This window comes from Phycodurus eques, chromosome 19, assembly GCF_024500275.1.
Source record: "Phycodurus eques isolate BA_2022a chromosome 19, UOR_Pequ_1.1, whole genome shotgun sequence".
Taxonomy (NCBI): domain Eukaryota; kingdom Metazoa; phylum Chordata; class Actinopteri; order Syngnathiformes; family Syngnathidae; genus Phycodurus; species Phycodurus eques.
In genome coordinates this window covers 9,218,738-9,233,471 of record NC_084543.1, presented here as the reverse complement: position 1 = coordinate 9,233,471, position 14,734 = coordinate 9,218,738, and the positions used below count along the sequence as shown (strand labels likewise).

The 14,734-nt window shown below is 42.9% G+C and overlaps 2 protein-coding genes across 2 annotated transcripts in view; both read left to right on the top strand.

The window, feature by feature from the left end:
• Positions 1–6,480, top strand: part of scn4aa (sodium channel, voltage-gated, type IV, alpha, a) — a 33,833-nt gene extending 27,353 nt beyond the window's left edge. The window contains exon 27 of the mRNA XM_061664065.1: positions 1,490–6,480. Coding sequence (XP_061520049.1) covers positions 1,490–2,724 — 1,235 coding nt within the window. The 3' untranslated portion in view covers positions 2,725–6,480. The remainder of the gene's footprint in view (positions 1–1,489) is intronic.
• Positions 6,481–7,872: 1,392 nt separating this feature from the next.
• Positions 7,873–11,566, top strand: cd79b (CD79b molecule, immunoglobulin-associated beta). Its single transcript, XM_061706409.1, has 5 exons — positions 7,873–8,301; positions 9,103–9,411; positions 10,761–10,879; positions 11,144–11,203; positions 11,277–11,566. The coding sequence occupies exons 1-5, from the start codon at positions 8,241–8,243 to the stop codon at positions 11,370–11,372; spliced, it is 645 nt and encodes a 214-aa protein (XP_061562393.1). The 5' UTR covers positions 7,873–8,240; the 3' UTR covers positions 11,373–11,566.
• The last annotated feature ends 3,168 nt before the right edge of the window (positions 11,567–14,734 follow it).

The window sequence follows — 14,734 nt, the reverse complement described above, 5'->3', positions numbered from 1 at the left end:
GTCCACTGTCCCACGGCCAGGACAAAAACCACACTGCTCCTCCTGGATCTGATTTTCGACTTCCCGATGGACCCTTCTCTCCACCAACCCTCAATAGACCTTACCAGGGAGGCTGAGGAGTGTGATCCCCCTGTAGTTGGAACACACCCTCCCGTCCCCCTTCTTAAAAAGGGGGACCACCACCCCAGTCTGCCAATCCACCAATCACCGATTCTGTTCATAACTTTTATGGACAGAATACAAGCGGCCAAAATGAGTTTCCTCCGCAGGGTGTCCGGGCTCTCCCTTAGAGATAGGGTGAGAAGCTCGGTCATCCGGCGGGATCTCGGAATCGAGCCGCTGCTCCTCCACATCGAGAGGAGCCAGATGAGGTGGCTGGGGCATCTGATTCGAATGTCTCCCGGACGGCTCCCCATTGAGGTGTTCTGGGCACGTCCCACCGGGAGGAGACCCCGGGGACGCTGGCCTTCGGCTGGCCTGGTAACGCCTCGGGATCCCCCCGGAAGAGCTGGATGAAGTGCCTGGGGAGAGGGAAGTCTTGGGCGTCCCTGCTAAAGCTACTGCACCCGTGACCCGACCTCGGATAAGTGGTAGAAAATGGATGGATGGATGGATGGATGGGTGTAGGGGGGAAAAAATCATTTTGGGGAAGATTTTTATGTTCTATCAGCAATAGAAAATCTGGTCAAAAAATCACTTTAAATTACAGTTAAACAGTGTATATATAACTTGATTATTTCTCATCATATCTCCTCATCTGTTTCATCTGCTTCTCTGGGAACCACTTCTCTCATTCGCTGACAGTTTTCAGTTAAAAATATCTACCAATAGATCATACGGTTCGAAATTTCAAGGGGTTCTCTAGTCGACGTGTCAAAATTACAATGTAATTTCAAACAGTGTTTCTTGCCCTAAAACCTCGACTTGAGTAGCACGAATGGAACATTTTTTCATCAGAGGAGTCGTGTGGGCAGGAGTATAGGTCATGTATTTTAGTAATCAATTGTTTTCTGTTGGATATATTGTAGAAGTTATCATTTATTTGCTTAGCTTGCATTAGTATTATGGACAATTTTTAGAAAGAAAGATGTCTCGCCTTCAAGAAGATGACTCAGCAGGAATCATCTGAGAGAAGGACGTGGCCGGGACGTGGCAGGTGTTGGTGCCATGTTTTCACCTTGAAACCCTCCCCTTAGTGTGTTGTGTCTTGTAAACTTAGAAACCTCCCTATTTTCAAATAAATGCAGGAGCGACGGGAGAGATTGTTTAGAGCGTGTTGAGAGGCTGTAATCTGAACAATCTCCCATGCGCCCTCCTCATGAGAAAAAGAAACCAGCGTCTTCATTCCTTTTGTGTCTATTTTTTTATAATGTTGGGCAAGATAAATCCAACATTTTCCCATCAAAGAGCTCATTCAACGTTTTTTTAGCAAATTCCACCAAGATAGGAGCCACTTGCCACGTTGCTAATGAAAGTCCTTCACTTGCAGGCACAATGCTGTCGGACCTGATCGAGAAGTACTTTGTGTCACCGACCCTCTTCCGCGTGATCCGTCTGGCCAGGATTGGTCGCATCCTGCGTCTCATTAAAGGAGCTAAAGGCATCCGGACACTCCTCTTTGCCCTGATGATGTCGCTTCCCGCCCTCTTCAACATCGGCCTGTTGCTCTTCCTCATAATGTTCATCTTCTCCATCTTCGCCATGTCCAACTTCGCCTATGTCAAGAAAGAGGCGGGCATCGATGACATCTTCAACTTCGAGACGTTTGGCGGGAGCATCATTTGCCTCTTCCAGATCACCACGTCGGCCGGCTGGGATGGGCTCCTGCTTCCGATGCTCAACAGGGAGCCCCCCGACTGCGATCCCGACTTCGAGAACCCCGGCACAGACGTGAGGGGGAACTGCGGCAGTCCGGGCATGGGCATGATATTCTTCACCAGCTACATCATCATCTCCTTCCTGGTGGTAGTCAACATGTACATCGCCATCATCCTGGAGAACTTTAACGTGGCGCAGGAGGAGAGCAGCGATGCGCTGTGCGAGGAGGACTTCGAGATGTTCAACAAGACATGGGAGAAGTTTGACACGGATGGAACCATGTTCATTGAGTACACCCGCCTCTCAGACTTTTGCGACATGCTGCAGGAGCCACTGAGGGTTGCCAAGCCCAACCGCCTTCGCCTGATCCATATGGACCTACCGCTGGTCATTGGCGACCGCATCCACTGCCTGGACGTCTTGATGGCCGTCACGGAGATGGTCCTGGGAGACACACTGGAAATGGCGGCCATGCGGGAGAGTATCAAGACCAAATTCCTCCAGAGCAACCCCACCTCGGACTCCTTCGCGCCCATAACCACCACTGTACGCCACAAGGAGGAGAATTGGGCCGTCACCGTCATCCAGCGGGTCTACCGTAGCCACCTGCTGCGGCGCGGCCTCCGCCATGCAGCCTTCCTGTCCCGCTCCAAGAGGGGGGCCTCCCAGGACCCGGTGGAGAGGGAGGGACTGATTGTGTGCAAAATGGGAGCTCTATATGGCAGCCTCGCTGACCCCCCCGAGGAGAAGGCGTCGCCAGAAACCCGACCTGGTCCTGTTGCTCCTGGGTCGATTTTCATAGCAGTACCTGTGGAAATCACGAATGAGATGGTACTACATTCTGCCCCCGAGCCAGATCGAGCCCTCGGCAGCTTTCAAGAACACCTCAGGGAGTCGCTTGTGTAACCAAAACACTTTCGTGTACTATTTTTGCCCCGTAGGATCTCCAGTTGCACTTGTTTTTTCAACTGCATTTTGTTGCCATTTTTACGATGAATGACTTAGATCCTTCTTTAAAACTCGAACAAATGTTTTGAGGAATGCAAGAAAGCTTGCTAGTAGTCTTGGAGTTCTCCAGAGCAGTCTTAAGATGACATTTGGGAGTTTCAGCATCAATTGTTTTTAACTTGGTCTTGACTTAAAACATCATAGGCTCTTTTACATGGAGATCCTGCAAAACAGCAGCATCAGACACAATAGCTTTCAACACAACATGGCGCAAGAAGTGAGTGTCTGGTGTTAAACATCACATTTCTGTACCATTATGTGACTTATTTTTTGCAAGCTAGTCATTAACCTAAAGTTTCGCAGAGAGATTCCGTAAAATTGCTGTAAAGTGCTGTAACAGCTGATCCAGTGTTTATCAGCTTGTGCCTGTTATACAGAACCCAGCAAACTGGAATGTTACAGTGACACAGCATCACATGGTGTGACATATAAAGTATTTGTCTGACAGCAACAATTGTTTTAAACCAAAAATAATTATTCATCATGTGTATTTATTATTTTTGCTATGATGTTATTAACTTAAAAGTCTGTAGATTCTCAGTCATCCAGGTCATGATGATCTCCAAAAGTGTAATCTAGGCAACTAGACTCTTCTTGATTGTTGAACAGGTTTCACCTTTAATCCAAAAGCTTTTTCAATTTTATATCTTTAGGTGTGAAGTCCTACGATTTACATCTCTAGTGGGTTTCTCCCCTGTTGGTGGTCACATTGGTAGTTGTTGTTGTTGCCAGGTGTAGCTGGTAAATGACCGTTTACCTCTTTACCTGCCTGATTTCAAAATGTGTTGTTAGTGGCCACTTTTCCAATGGAATGAGATGATTGTTGGGGGAGAGATGTCAGCACATTTTAAGCAGACAACGCATAGACATCCTCTGTTGTTAAAAAAAAAAAGCCTTTCTAGATTGACTTCGATGGCTTCTCTCACACCTTTTTCAAATCTGCTGTCTTCTCTGTCCAGAATCTGGACATTATTGTCCTCAAAGGAATGTCTCTTCTTTTTGAGATGGAAATCAATTGCTGAGTTTGGACCGGAAGAGGCTGCCTTCCTATATTGTGTCATGCGTTTGTGTAGGGGATGCTTGGCTCTCCAATGTAGAGGTCACCGCACTCCTCACTACGGTGAACCAGCTTCTGTCTGAGGCTGTTGCTGGGTTTATTGGTGTTTTATGTTTGGAGAAAATCCTTCTGAGTTTCTCTTACAAACCAGCCACGTGTAGGACCACCACATTCCCTCTTCTGTTTTTATCCTCAGCATTGGGTGTTGTGATCCTATTCTCCTTGAGTATTTAGCAAAGGCCGAGTTAGGATATCCACGGTTACAAACGTAGTTAGAGCCTTCCTGATGTGTGTGCTCATTCTGTGTTCCATTGTTGGTGATAGGCATCTTCTGTGCTCTGTCTTTAAGGGTTATGATAACCCCTGGCTTATGTTCTAGTGGCTGATTGGAGTCAAACGGTAGGTACTGCGCTGTGTTGAAAGGTTTTCTGTAGAACTTAATATTGAGGCTTCCCTCCTGCCCTGCATACAGTTCGCAGTCCAAGAATGTCAATCTGTTCTCTTTATTGTCTTCCAGAGTGAAACTGATGTTGCTGTCCATAGAGTTAATGCATTCAGTAAACCTTTCTACTTTTCAGCCTTTGATCTTAATACGTGTCATTCACATAGCTGAAATAGTGGCTGGCCTTAGTTCCTCTCGGGTCCAGTGTGTTTCTTTCCACTTTTTCCATGTACGTATGTGTTCGCCACATGGGAGAGGAAAAGTGAGCCAATGGCATAGCCATAGGTATGCTTATTAAAATTTGCTAAATTGAAAGTAAGTGATGCTAAGGCCAACTTGAAATCGGTTACCTCCCTGGTCAGGAGTGAGATTGGTTCTGTCCTGTAGACTAGAGTAGTAATTCCCTGATTCCAGCAAAAGCGGAAGCGATGCATGTGAACAGGGAGGTGAGGTCGCATGGCACCACAGTTATGTCTGTAGAAAATAGCAGTTTCCGGACCTTGTTGGTGAAGTCTGTGGAGTTGTGGATGTGGTGTGGGGCATTTCCATTCAATGGGGGTTTAATGGTGGCTGTTCTGGCATAAAAGGGATACAGATCCTGCTTTCTGCTTGACCTAACAGCCGAACACGACCAAAAAAAAGAAAGAAAAGTGATGCAAAATGATCATTCACCAGCCACACCGGGCAACAACAGCCCTCGTATGACCACCCCGAGTGTACACACCCACAAGAGACATACAGGTAGATAGGGGGACTCCACACCTAAATATTAGAATGGAACAAGCCTTTAGGGTTAAAAGTAAAATGTCTTCAACAAGCAAGAGGTCAGTTGCCTCTTTTCAACTTTTGCAAATGATTTACCTTAAGTTTCACACTGAGATCCCGCAAAATTGATGCATCAGAGCCGTAAGAGCAGATCTGACATTTATCCACTTGTGCTTTTTATACAGAACCCATGGTGTGACGTATAAAATATTTGCCAGACAGTGATGATTGCTTTCAACACAACATAGCAGGAGAAGTATCGAGTGTTAAACTTCTTGCCGACTTTCCGCTATTCCCTTTCACACAGCCGTCACTCCACCTCTGATATGTCTGTCTAGATTCTCAGTCATCCGGCTCATGGTAATCCGCAAACCTCTGATAACACTTTGGAAGCCAGGAAATTCTTTGGTCACCTTCTTCGCACTGCTGTGCGCATGCATCCCTTTCACACAGATCAACGAAATGCAGAAAAAGCCGGCTTTGGCAGGTAGTGTTAAAGAGGCTAGCGTTTCCAGATGTTCGTGTCTGGTGTGACGTGAAAAATGTAGTGGCTAGCGACAACTGCTTTCAACATAACGTGGTGGGAGAAGGGAGGGCCCAGTGTTAAACTTAAGACCCCCGTGTATCCTTACACACACGAAGCCTTTGCCTCTGATACCACTTTGATACGACTGTACCTTAATTAAAATCGATCTGAGTTTAACACCAAAGCCAGTTAGCGGCTCATTAGAGGCGGCTAACATTTAGCGAGGGCCGCTCAAATATTGCACTGTTTATTTTTAGGCCGTCCAGGTCCAGTTGCAGCCGATGAGGACTATGAGCGTCTAAAAAAGAACTTCATCCATCAGCGTGCCTGATAGATGTTTTTGTCCACTTCCCGTTGTCATGCCAGGAGACCTTGAAAGGGCAGCACTCATGTTTACATGTCCATATGGTATTAATAATGTTATTAATAGTTCAACTCTTCAAGTCGCTTTTGGCCTCACGTTGACGCTGTTGCGACTCTCTAAAGGTTGTTTCACTTGCTGTCTTAATTGAAAAGGTCTTACTCTGAATATTAGGTACACACAAGCACTGTTGTATCGTGTTGTGTGTTGGTTTAAACGTGTTGTGTGTCCTTTTTAAGGGGAAGAAATTATGCTTTGTGTTATTTCCCTTTGGTAATTTTGACCACACTATTTAAATGCTGACTTAAACTTTGTTTACATTTGGAATTCAGGGGAGAAGCATGACCGGACGAGGGTGTTATACTATCTGAATTGTGTATTATTTGTTACTGTAAAATCCAGAATTAAATGCTTGTGATGGGTAGAAAAGGGGAAAGTTTCTTCCCGTTTTGGGCTGTATAAAGGTCGTCGTCTGGTGCCCACCATCTCAAACTGCAACACAAGCCTCCGCTCTAGTGTTCTGAAGATTCAACTAATATCACAGAGAGAGAAAAATCTCCCCAAAGTGCTGAACATGAAATAAACATTTGTATTTTTTATGGTATTGATTTGGAGCGCGGCACGGTGGGCGACTGGTTAGAGCGTCAGCCTCACAGTTCTGATGACCCGGGTTCAATCCCCGGCCCCGCCTGTGTGGAGTTTGCATGTTCTCCCCGTGCCTGCGTGGGTTTTCTCCGGGCACTCCGGTTTCCTCCCACATCCCAAAAAACATGCATAAATTGGAGACTCTAAATTGCCCGTAGGTGTGCATGTGAGTGCGAATGGTTGTCTGTTTGTATGTGCCCTGCGATTGGCTGGCAACCAGTTCAGGGTGTACCCTGCCTCCTGCCCGATGACAGCTGGGATAGGCTCCAGCACGCCCGCGACCCTAGTGAGGAGAAGCGGCTCAGAAAATGGATGGATGGATGGATTTGGAGCGCTACAAACGTGGTATGTGACATAACAGCAATCTCCTGTTTTTTTTTTTGTTTTTTTTTGTTTTTTAACACTTCTGTTTGTTTTTTTGTTTTTTTTGTTGTTTTTATTAACACTTCTGTTTGTTTGTTTGGTTTTTTTTTAAACTTTTTTTACACTTCTGCTATACCGTGGTAAGACATATTTTCTTGCAAAGAAAAACATCTCAGTATAATTTTTTTTTTTTTTTTTTTTTAAACATAAATGCAGGAACTTGTGGAAATTCCTGGCTGTGTCCTACATGTGACAGCAATCGCCTAAATCTTTACATCTGGGCTGTAAGGTAACAAGCAAAACACAAGATGCATTTCCTTGCAAAGAAAAACATCACAGCCTGAAATAGAAAAAAGCAACTTCAGACGTTTATGGCAAGAACTCACTGTGTGGAAGCTATAGGGTGGCAAGAGGTATTTTCTTGCTAAAAAAACATCATGCCAGTCCAAAAAAGAAGAATGAGCGGAAGAAACATGTGGCATGTACTGGCTCTTGTCCTACATGTAACAGCAATCTCCTGTTTATTGTTTTTTTTATATATATATATATATATATATATATATATATATATATACTGTACGCCTGGGCTGCAGGGTGGTGAGATATATGTTCTTAGGAAGAAAAGCATCTTAACACAAAAATGACGCTGCAAGAACATCTGGCAAGTACTGGGTGTGTCATAGAAATCTCCCGTATTCTTTATACATCTGTGCTATGGGGGCTACAGGGTAGCCTGACCCTTTTCTTGTGAAGAACAACACCAGTCCGAAAAAAGAAAAAGTATCTGCAGCAACTTGTGACAATTACTTGAATCTCCAGTATGCCCCCACCCCCCCCCCCCCAAAAAAAAAAAGGAAAAAAAAACAAAAAAAAAAAACAACTTGCCATTGAACTTTTGTACGTTTTCCACACGGTTGGTTATTAGAGCTTTAGCGATTTAAAAAAATATATATATTGCAAAAACAAAGAAACAACAAATCCAGATGAGGTAACAGCAGTCTCTTATTTTCTTCCATGCTTAAAACGGGTAATTTGACAAATAAGCAACAGGTATTAACTCAGATGTATATTGTTATGCCTCAAGGGAAATGTACTTGTTTGACTTTTTTTGTGAGCAGCTCCGCCCTCTTGTTTGCATCCGCACAAGTGAAAGTGTGACTACTCTCCTCCTCACTCCGGCACATTGTCCCCATTTTTCATGCACAGATTTCAGCATTTAGATTAATTCTTTTGTTTTGTGTGTGTGTGTCTTTGCATGCCCATCATGCGCTGTTTTTTGTGTGGATTATGTGCTCTAACGGTGCTCAACGTGTCAGGTAAAATAACTATTTCTTATCTTGTTTTTGTTTTATTTTGGGGTCTCTCTTTACTTCCTGGACATCTGGAGGAAAGAGGAAGTTAGCCTTTGTGTAGTATTCTTATTACCGTACACCTATTGTTCATTTCAAGTATATATTTTTACAGTCAATGTGTATATACAGTGTGTGTGTGTGTGTGTGTGTGTGTGTGTGTATATTTATATTTATATATATATGTATATATATGTATATGTATGTGTGTGTGTGTGTATATATATATATATATATATATATGTATATGTATATATGTGTGTGTGTATATATGTATATATATATATATATATGTATATGTGTGTGTATGTATATGTGTGTGTATAAATATATGTGTTATATACACGTATATGTATATATATATATATGTTAATTGAATTATTTGTTATTTTGCTGGAGATTGTTTTCACTTGGAGGACACAGCTAATGGCTGCCAGATGTTCCTGCAGTACTTTTTTGTTTTTTTTTGGGCTGGGATGTTTTTCTTATAAGAGTAGCTGTCACATAGAGGAGACAGACAGTATTTGCCAGAAATTCCCGCAGCTCCTTTTTCCTCCTTTTAAATTATTTGACTATTTCACATTAAGGATTTTTATAGACGCTGTTGATCCTTATAAAGTAATAAGGGCAGTACTTAGCTGTAATTAGAAACGCAAGTTGCGGCAAGGTGAGTGAAGCACGCTGACTGAGTGAAAGGAATCAGGGACTATTTGGTTTTATCAGTTGCAAAAAAGTTGACTTTTAATCATTTGACTTTCGTCCACTCAGCCACTGTGAGCCGCGAGCTCGCCATCACCCAGAAGCCGCGCTTCTACGGCGTGAGGCCCGGCCGGTTCGTCACAGTCTACTGCGCGACCTCCCACCAGCACCTGCCGGTCGAAGCGCACTGGTACAAGGCCGCCCGGTACAACCAGGACGCCGCTCAGAGACGCCTGCTGGAAGGCGTCGTGACTCGCGACAAAGATGTCACACTCAATGCCTTCCTCATCCTGTACGATTTGAGCCCCGAAGACAGCGGCATCTACTTCTGCCGCATCAACGAAACGTGGGGGCCCGGCACGCAACTGCAAGTGGCCAGTATGTTGCAAAGCCATACAGTGGAAATTTTTGGGGATGAAAAAAAGTTTCCCCACCTTTATTGTGAACCGTACCATCAACAATTAAAGAAGTATCCTACATGTGACAGCAATCTCCCATGATCTTCATATGTCTGTGATGTGGAGTTAAAGGGTGGAACGATGGTACCCTTTGCGTGCAAAGAGGAAACATCCCAGCCTGAAACTATAATGACTAGCTATAACTATAATCTCCCATCTTGAAAAAAAACTTTCCATTGACCTTTTTGTAGTTTTTCCCACAAAATCAAATTTGGATTTTAGAGCTTCATAAGGTTAAAATAAAAAGCCTGTTGCTAAAATATAATCTAAATCAGGTGTCCTGTTTTCTTCATAAGGACTTTGTTGTGGGTTGTACTACATGTGACAACATCCATCCATTTTCTGAGCCGCTTCTCCTCACTAGGGTCGCGGGCGTGCTGGAGCCTATCCCAGCTGTCATCGGGCAGGAGGCGGGTTACACCCTGAACTGGTTGCCAGCCAATCGCATGGCACATTCAAACAAACAACCATTCGTACTCACAGTCATGCCTACGGGCAATTTAGAGTCTCCAATTCATGTGGGAGGAAACCGGAGTGCCCGGTGAAAACCCACGCAGGCACGGGGAGAACATGCAAACTCCACACAGGCGGGTCCGGGGATTGAACCCGGGTCATCATAACTGTGAGGCTGACGCTTTAACCAGTCGCTCACCGTGCCGCCACATGTGACAACAATCTCCTCGAAATCTATAAAGCTCTAAGAATGAAGTGGTTCATGTTTGTGATCATAGTACACAAGTTCAATGGAAACTAGGCCTTTTCTATCATTTTTGGTTTTGCGGGAGATTGTTTTCTCCAGCACGACACAGCTCGTACTTGCCACAAGTTCCTGCAGCGATTTTCTTGTTTGGGCTGGATTTTTTTTCTCTTCACAAGAAAACGTTCTTGCAACTTTCCACCCTGTGGGCCACACAGCCCAGATGTACAGTATACGGGAGATTGCTGTCTTGTGTAGGACACAGCCAGTACTTGCCACAGGTTGCTGCAGCTTTTTTTTCTCATTTGGGCTGACATGTTTTTCTTCACTAGAAAAGGGTCTTGGCACCCTCTAGTCCACAAAACCCGGACGTATAAGTACTGGAGATTGCTCTCACATGGAGGACGCAGCCATTACTTGCCACAAACATTGTTCTCCTCTCCTTAAAGATTTCAGTTTGTTTTTTTAATCGAATTGTTCCCGATAAACATTTCTGAAATAATTCATCTTGGTCTTGTGTTTTTGGTAATTATTTGAATTGAACCTGTCACCTTGTAAATTCCCCCCAACAGGGCCCGTCAACCGAGCACAGGCGGTGCACCGCAGCAACATGAAGGACGCCCTCTTGCTCCTTCAAGGTCTGATGCTGGCCGTCATCGTGGCGCTTTTACTTCAACGCAATCGCAAAATGGTGAGAAGACAAGCAAATGAGAGCATGTCACTATTGGGCGTTAGCTCATTGCATCAATGTATAATAGTATTTTTTTTTTTTTTTGGTTAAAAAATAAATAAATAAAATGTCCCAGTCATCGAAACAGCAACTGAGAATTTACACAATTTAGTTTGGACTACAATGTGCACCGCTAATCATTTGGAGGCTTCACCCTGAAAATGGGGATGTGAAGACACGATCTTTCTCACGTCCCCTTTTTTTTTTTTTTTTTGGTGACTGTAGTTGAAATTGAAAAGGAGAGAGAGCATCTACGAGGAGCCCGAACTCGAGCACATCTACGAGGTGAGTTAGGCCACCACATTAGGTGGGCTGCACACATTACAACGTGATGCAGTGCGTGTGTGCGCGTGTGCAGGGCCTGACCATCGAGGGGTACGAAGGAGGGGACTTGTACGAGGAGCTGGCGGTGTACGCAGAGGCCGGCAACTGCGCCGAGGCCCCGTGGGAGTGACGTCACACCGACGATTGTTGCGTGTGCACTATCCTCGATGGCCATGCTATCGCTTTTAGGCGGACGTTGCGTGTGTTGAAGCTTTTCCCGCTCCTTGTCGCGCGGCATTGACGTCACGTCCAACGGTATGTTGCTGTTGCACATGTTGCCGTTCTTTGCTGTGCTATGGTATTTCTTTTACTTGTTTTGATTAAAAAAAGGAAATGGATTCACTATTATTTTCAATTTATTGACCGAGTGAGTGAGTGAGTGAGACTGTGTGTGCGTGCGAGTCCATTTAATTGAGCTGTGCTCTTGTTATATAACCACAATATTTATCATTCTGCTATGCAAAGAAAATCCTAAATTATATACAGAAATTTTAATACAATTATAGTATATGTACTGCAATAACAAAACACAGTACATCATTAATAATACTGACAATGTGTGCTGCGATCCACCTGCTAGTATTAAAAAATATATAATTCAAACTGATAATATAATTTATCAAACATATATCCCAACATTTATTCCATTATATATATACATTTAATGGTGTTATTATCTACACAATGTTAAAAAAAATTATCATTAAAAATAAAATAAACACAGTAATACACACTGTAAAAAGAACATTAATTTTAGTATTGTGATATACATTATTGCTGAATTTTTTGTTGTTGTATTTATTACACATTTTTTAAATTTTGTGTTTTAATGATACAGAAAGTAGTGATTTTAATTGTCTTATGAGCTGTTGCTATGCATTCATTGCTTTAAAAACCTGACGACCCCCATTGAGGCTTATTGTATTCTATTCTAGTCTGTTCTCAAAATAATGCTCGTCTTTCGTGTGTATATCTTGTGTGACCCAACAAAAACAACAGAAATCCATTCATATTATTTATTAGTTGTTGTTGTTTTTTTTAAATTTCTTTGTACTTACATTTTAAATAGCATATAAATTATTTAAATAAAAAAAATATCTTTAAAGAAATATCAACAATAAATACATAAATAGATTTTTTTAAATATTTCTTTTCCGTTTGTTTGTTTGTTTGTTTGTTTGTTTTGACTTGGTTGGAGTCAGCTGGCTTGCTCGGAAAATGTGCATTTTGGCTTCACGTCTGACCATCTCCCAGGCCTCTGCACTGTGCTCCTGCAGACACCGCACGACAACTATGTTAGCATTCATGCATGGACATACAGTACATGTACATGTAGATCCAGTAGCTATTCTCTAAATTCACTATAAACTCACCTTTTGATCTCGAACCTCCTTTGAAAGTCTCTTGAAATAATTCGCTAGTTTTTTGCTCGAGCGTGGCTTCGTGTTGTTCATCTAAATATACAAATAATAACCTTAGGTACAAATGTGAAATGTAATTCTGTGTGTTTGCCTGTGAGCATGTGTTAATGAGTGTGTGTGTGTGTGTGTGTGATTATGATTATGATGCATTTGGGTGGAGTCAGACTGAGTGAGTGTAAGCGAGAGAGAGTCATGGCGTGCGTAAACCTTACACAAGTCTGCAGCCCGTCTTTCTGCTGGTGGATAATGTTGAGAAAGTGGTCCAGCGTCGTCTTGTCCAACCCCGAAGATGCGTGGACATTGTCAAAGAGGTTGGCAACCTCTCGCAGGACCTGCACCTCGAAACCGAGACGGGAAAACGCCTGTAGATTTGGAGGGGATGGGGGGAGGAGAGGAGGAGGGGAGGAGGGCGGTCACATCACACGGTGACGACTTCAAAAATCAAAATCACCCTCTTGAGAGAATTTCCTTGTTTGATTATCAGAGAGATTTGTTTCATCAACAACTTTATGCTCCAGCTCTTTAGGGAATGGATAGACAGATTTGTTGTGGACGTTTCAAAGGGATGATTTACCGACTTGTTGGCGGCTCGCTCGTACAGTTTGCCAGGGAAGACCACCGGGCTCTTGAGATCCTCCGTGTTGTTACCAGCCTGCACACAAAACAGTAAGTGTTCACCAACAATCACAAGAATGTTCTTAAAGGGGACATTTTATGGAAAATACTTTTGAATGTTTGTATCCAGAGAGTTGATTCTCTTCAGTGTTTGCCCAACCACCACGTGTGAAATTAAACAAGCATTCTCGATGTTTCAATGACGTCACAATTTACAGAATAATCACCACCGCTTGGGTGGGTGCAGATCCAGAGCCACTTTTAAACCACGGCCAGACTTAACGCTTAAAACACACACTTTTTAGCTTGTGTTTTGAAAAGGTTGAGAAGCACTTGGTTGCAATAAAGACAAAAAAAAAAAAAAAAAGAAGAAGCAGCGTTCTACGTGACTATTTCATGATACATCTGCAACCGACTGGGTTTTATTTCGACGTGTTCGGCGAGTTTGCCTGAATTTCGGAGGTGTGCGAAGCCATCGATAAAAACACTGGAGACGTGTAAAAACCGTATAATGTAAAAAGTGTCACAATAATAATAATAATGTAATACAGTATAATCGCACAGTAACCTAGAAAAAAAACGATTTCTTCAAATGGGCTTGAAAAGTGTCGCTATAAAGTAAGACGAGTTTGTTCCAGAACATTCTTTCAATTTCCCACCAGAAATTCTGATACTATTATTTTTACATGATAAAATAATGTCAATAATAATAATAAAAAAAACGCGACTAATAAGACATGTTTTCTTTTTGAACAAAGTTCCTTCGTCACTCATCATTGAGCTTACCATTTCTTTCAGTAACTTCAGGGATTCGCCATAATATCTGTTATATTCGTTTTTAATCCACGGGCATCCCGAGACATCAGCGTCGTTGCTCACTGCGCTCCAGAGCAGGAAGGCGACGATTATCTGAGCAATAGTTGGATTTATTTCCATCGTCTTGGCCCGTAAGGTGTCGAGTTTGTATTTTGAGTTCTGCCGCCCAATTTTTATGCCGCACTTTTATAGGTGCATCTGTAGCCGGACGAATCACACTGGAAGGAATTTCATTTTTCAAGTGACCTCACCGAATTCGGATTGAAATTTGATTTCGTTCATAAAAAGTCATATGTCACGTTTGAAGCCTTGTGATCCGTATTGGGAGTTTCGATTCCTATTAATAATAGTTAGGTTTTTATTTTTTAATGGGTTATTAAGGCTGTCGGCGCGTCAAATTACTTGCAGTATAGTAGTAGGATGATAGCACAAAGCGAGTTCCCCGTTAATAGAACGGAAGTGATTTCCGATGACGTCTCAGGGGGAAAAAAATTTCTTACATTCAGATTCAGAATCGGAATGGTGTTAAGTTTTAAAACACACTTTTTTTTTAAAGCAGCATTGTGTGGGGTTTAAAAGAAATTGGAATCGAATCTAAACAGGAAAGAAATCATATGAACATGTTTGACTTTGCTAGTAA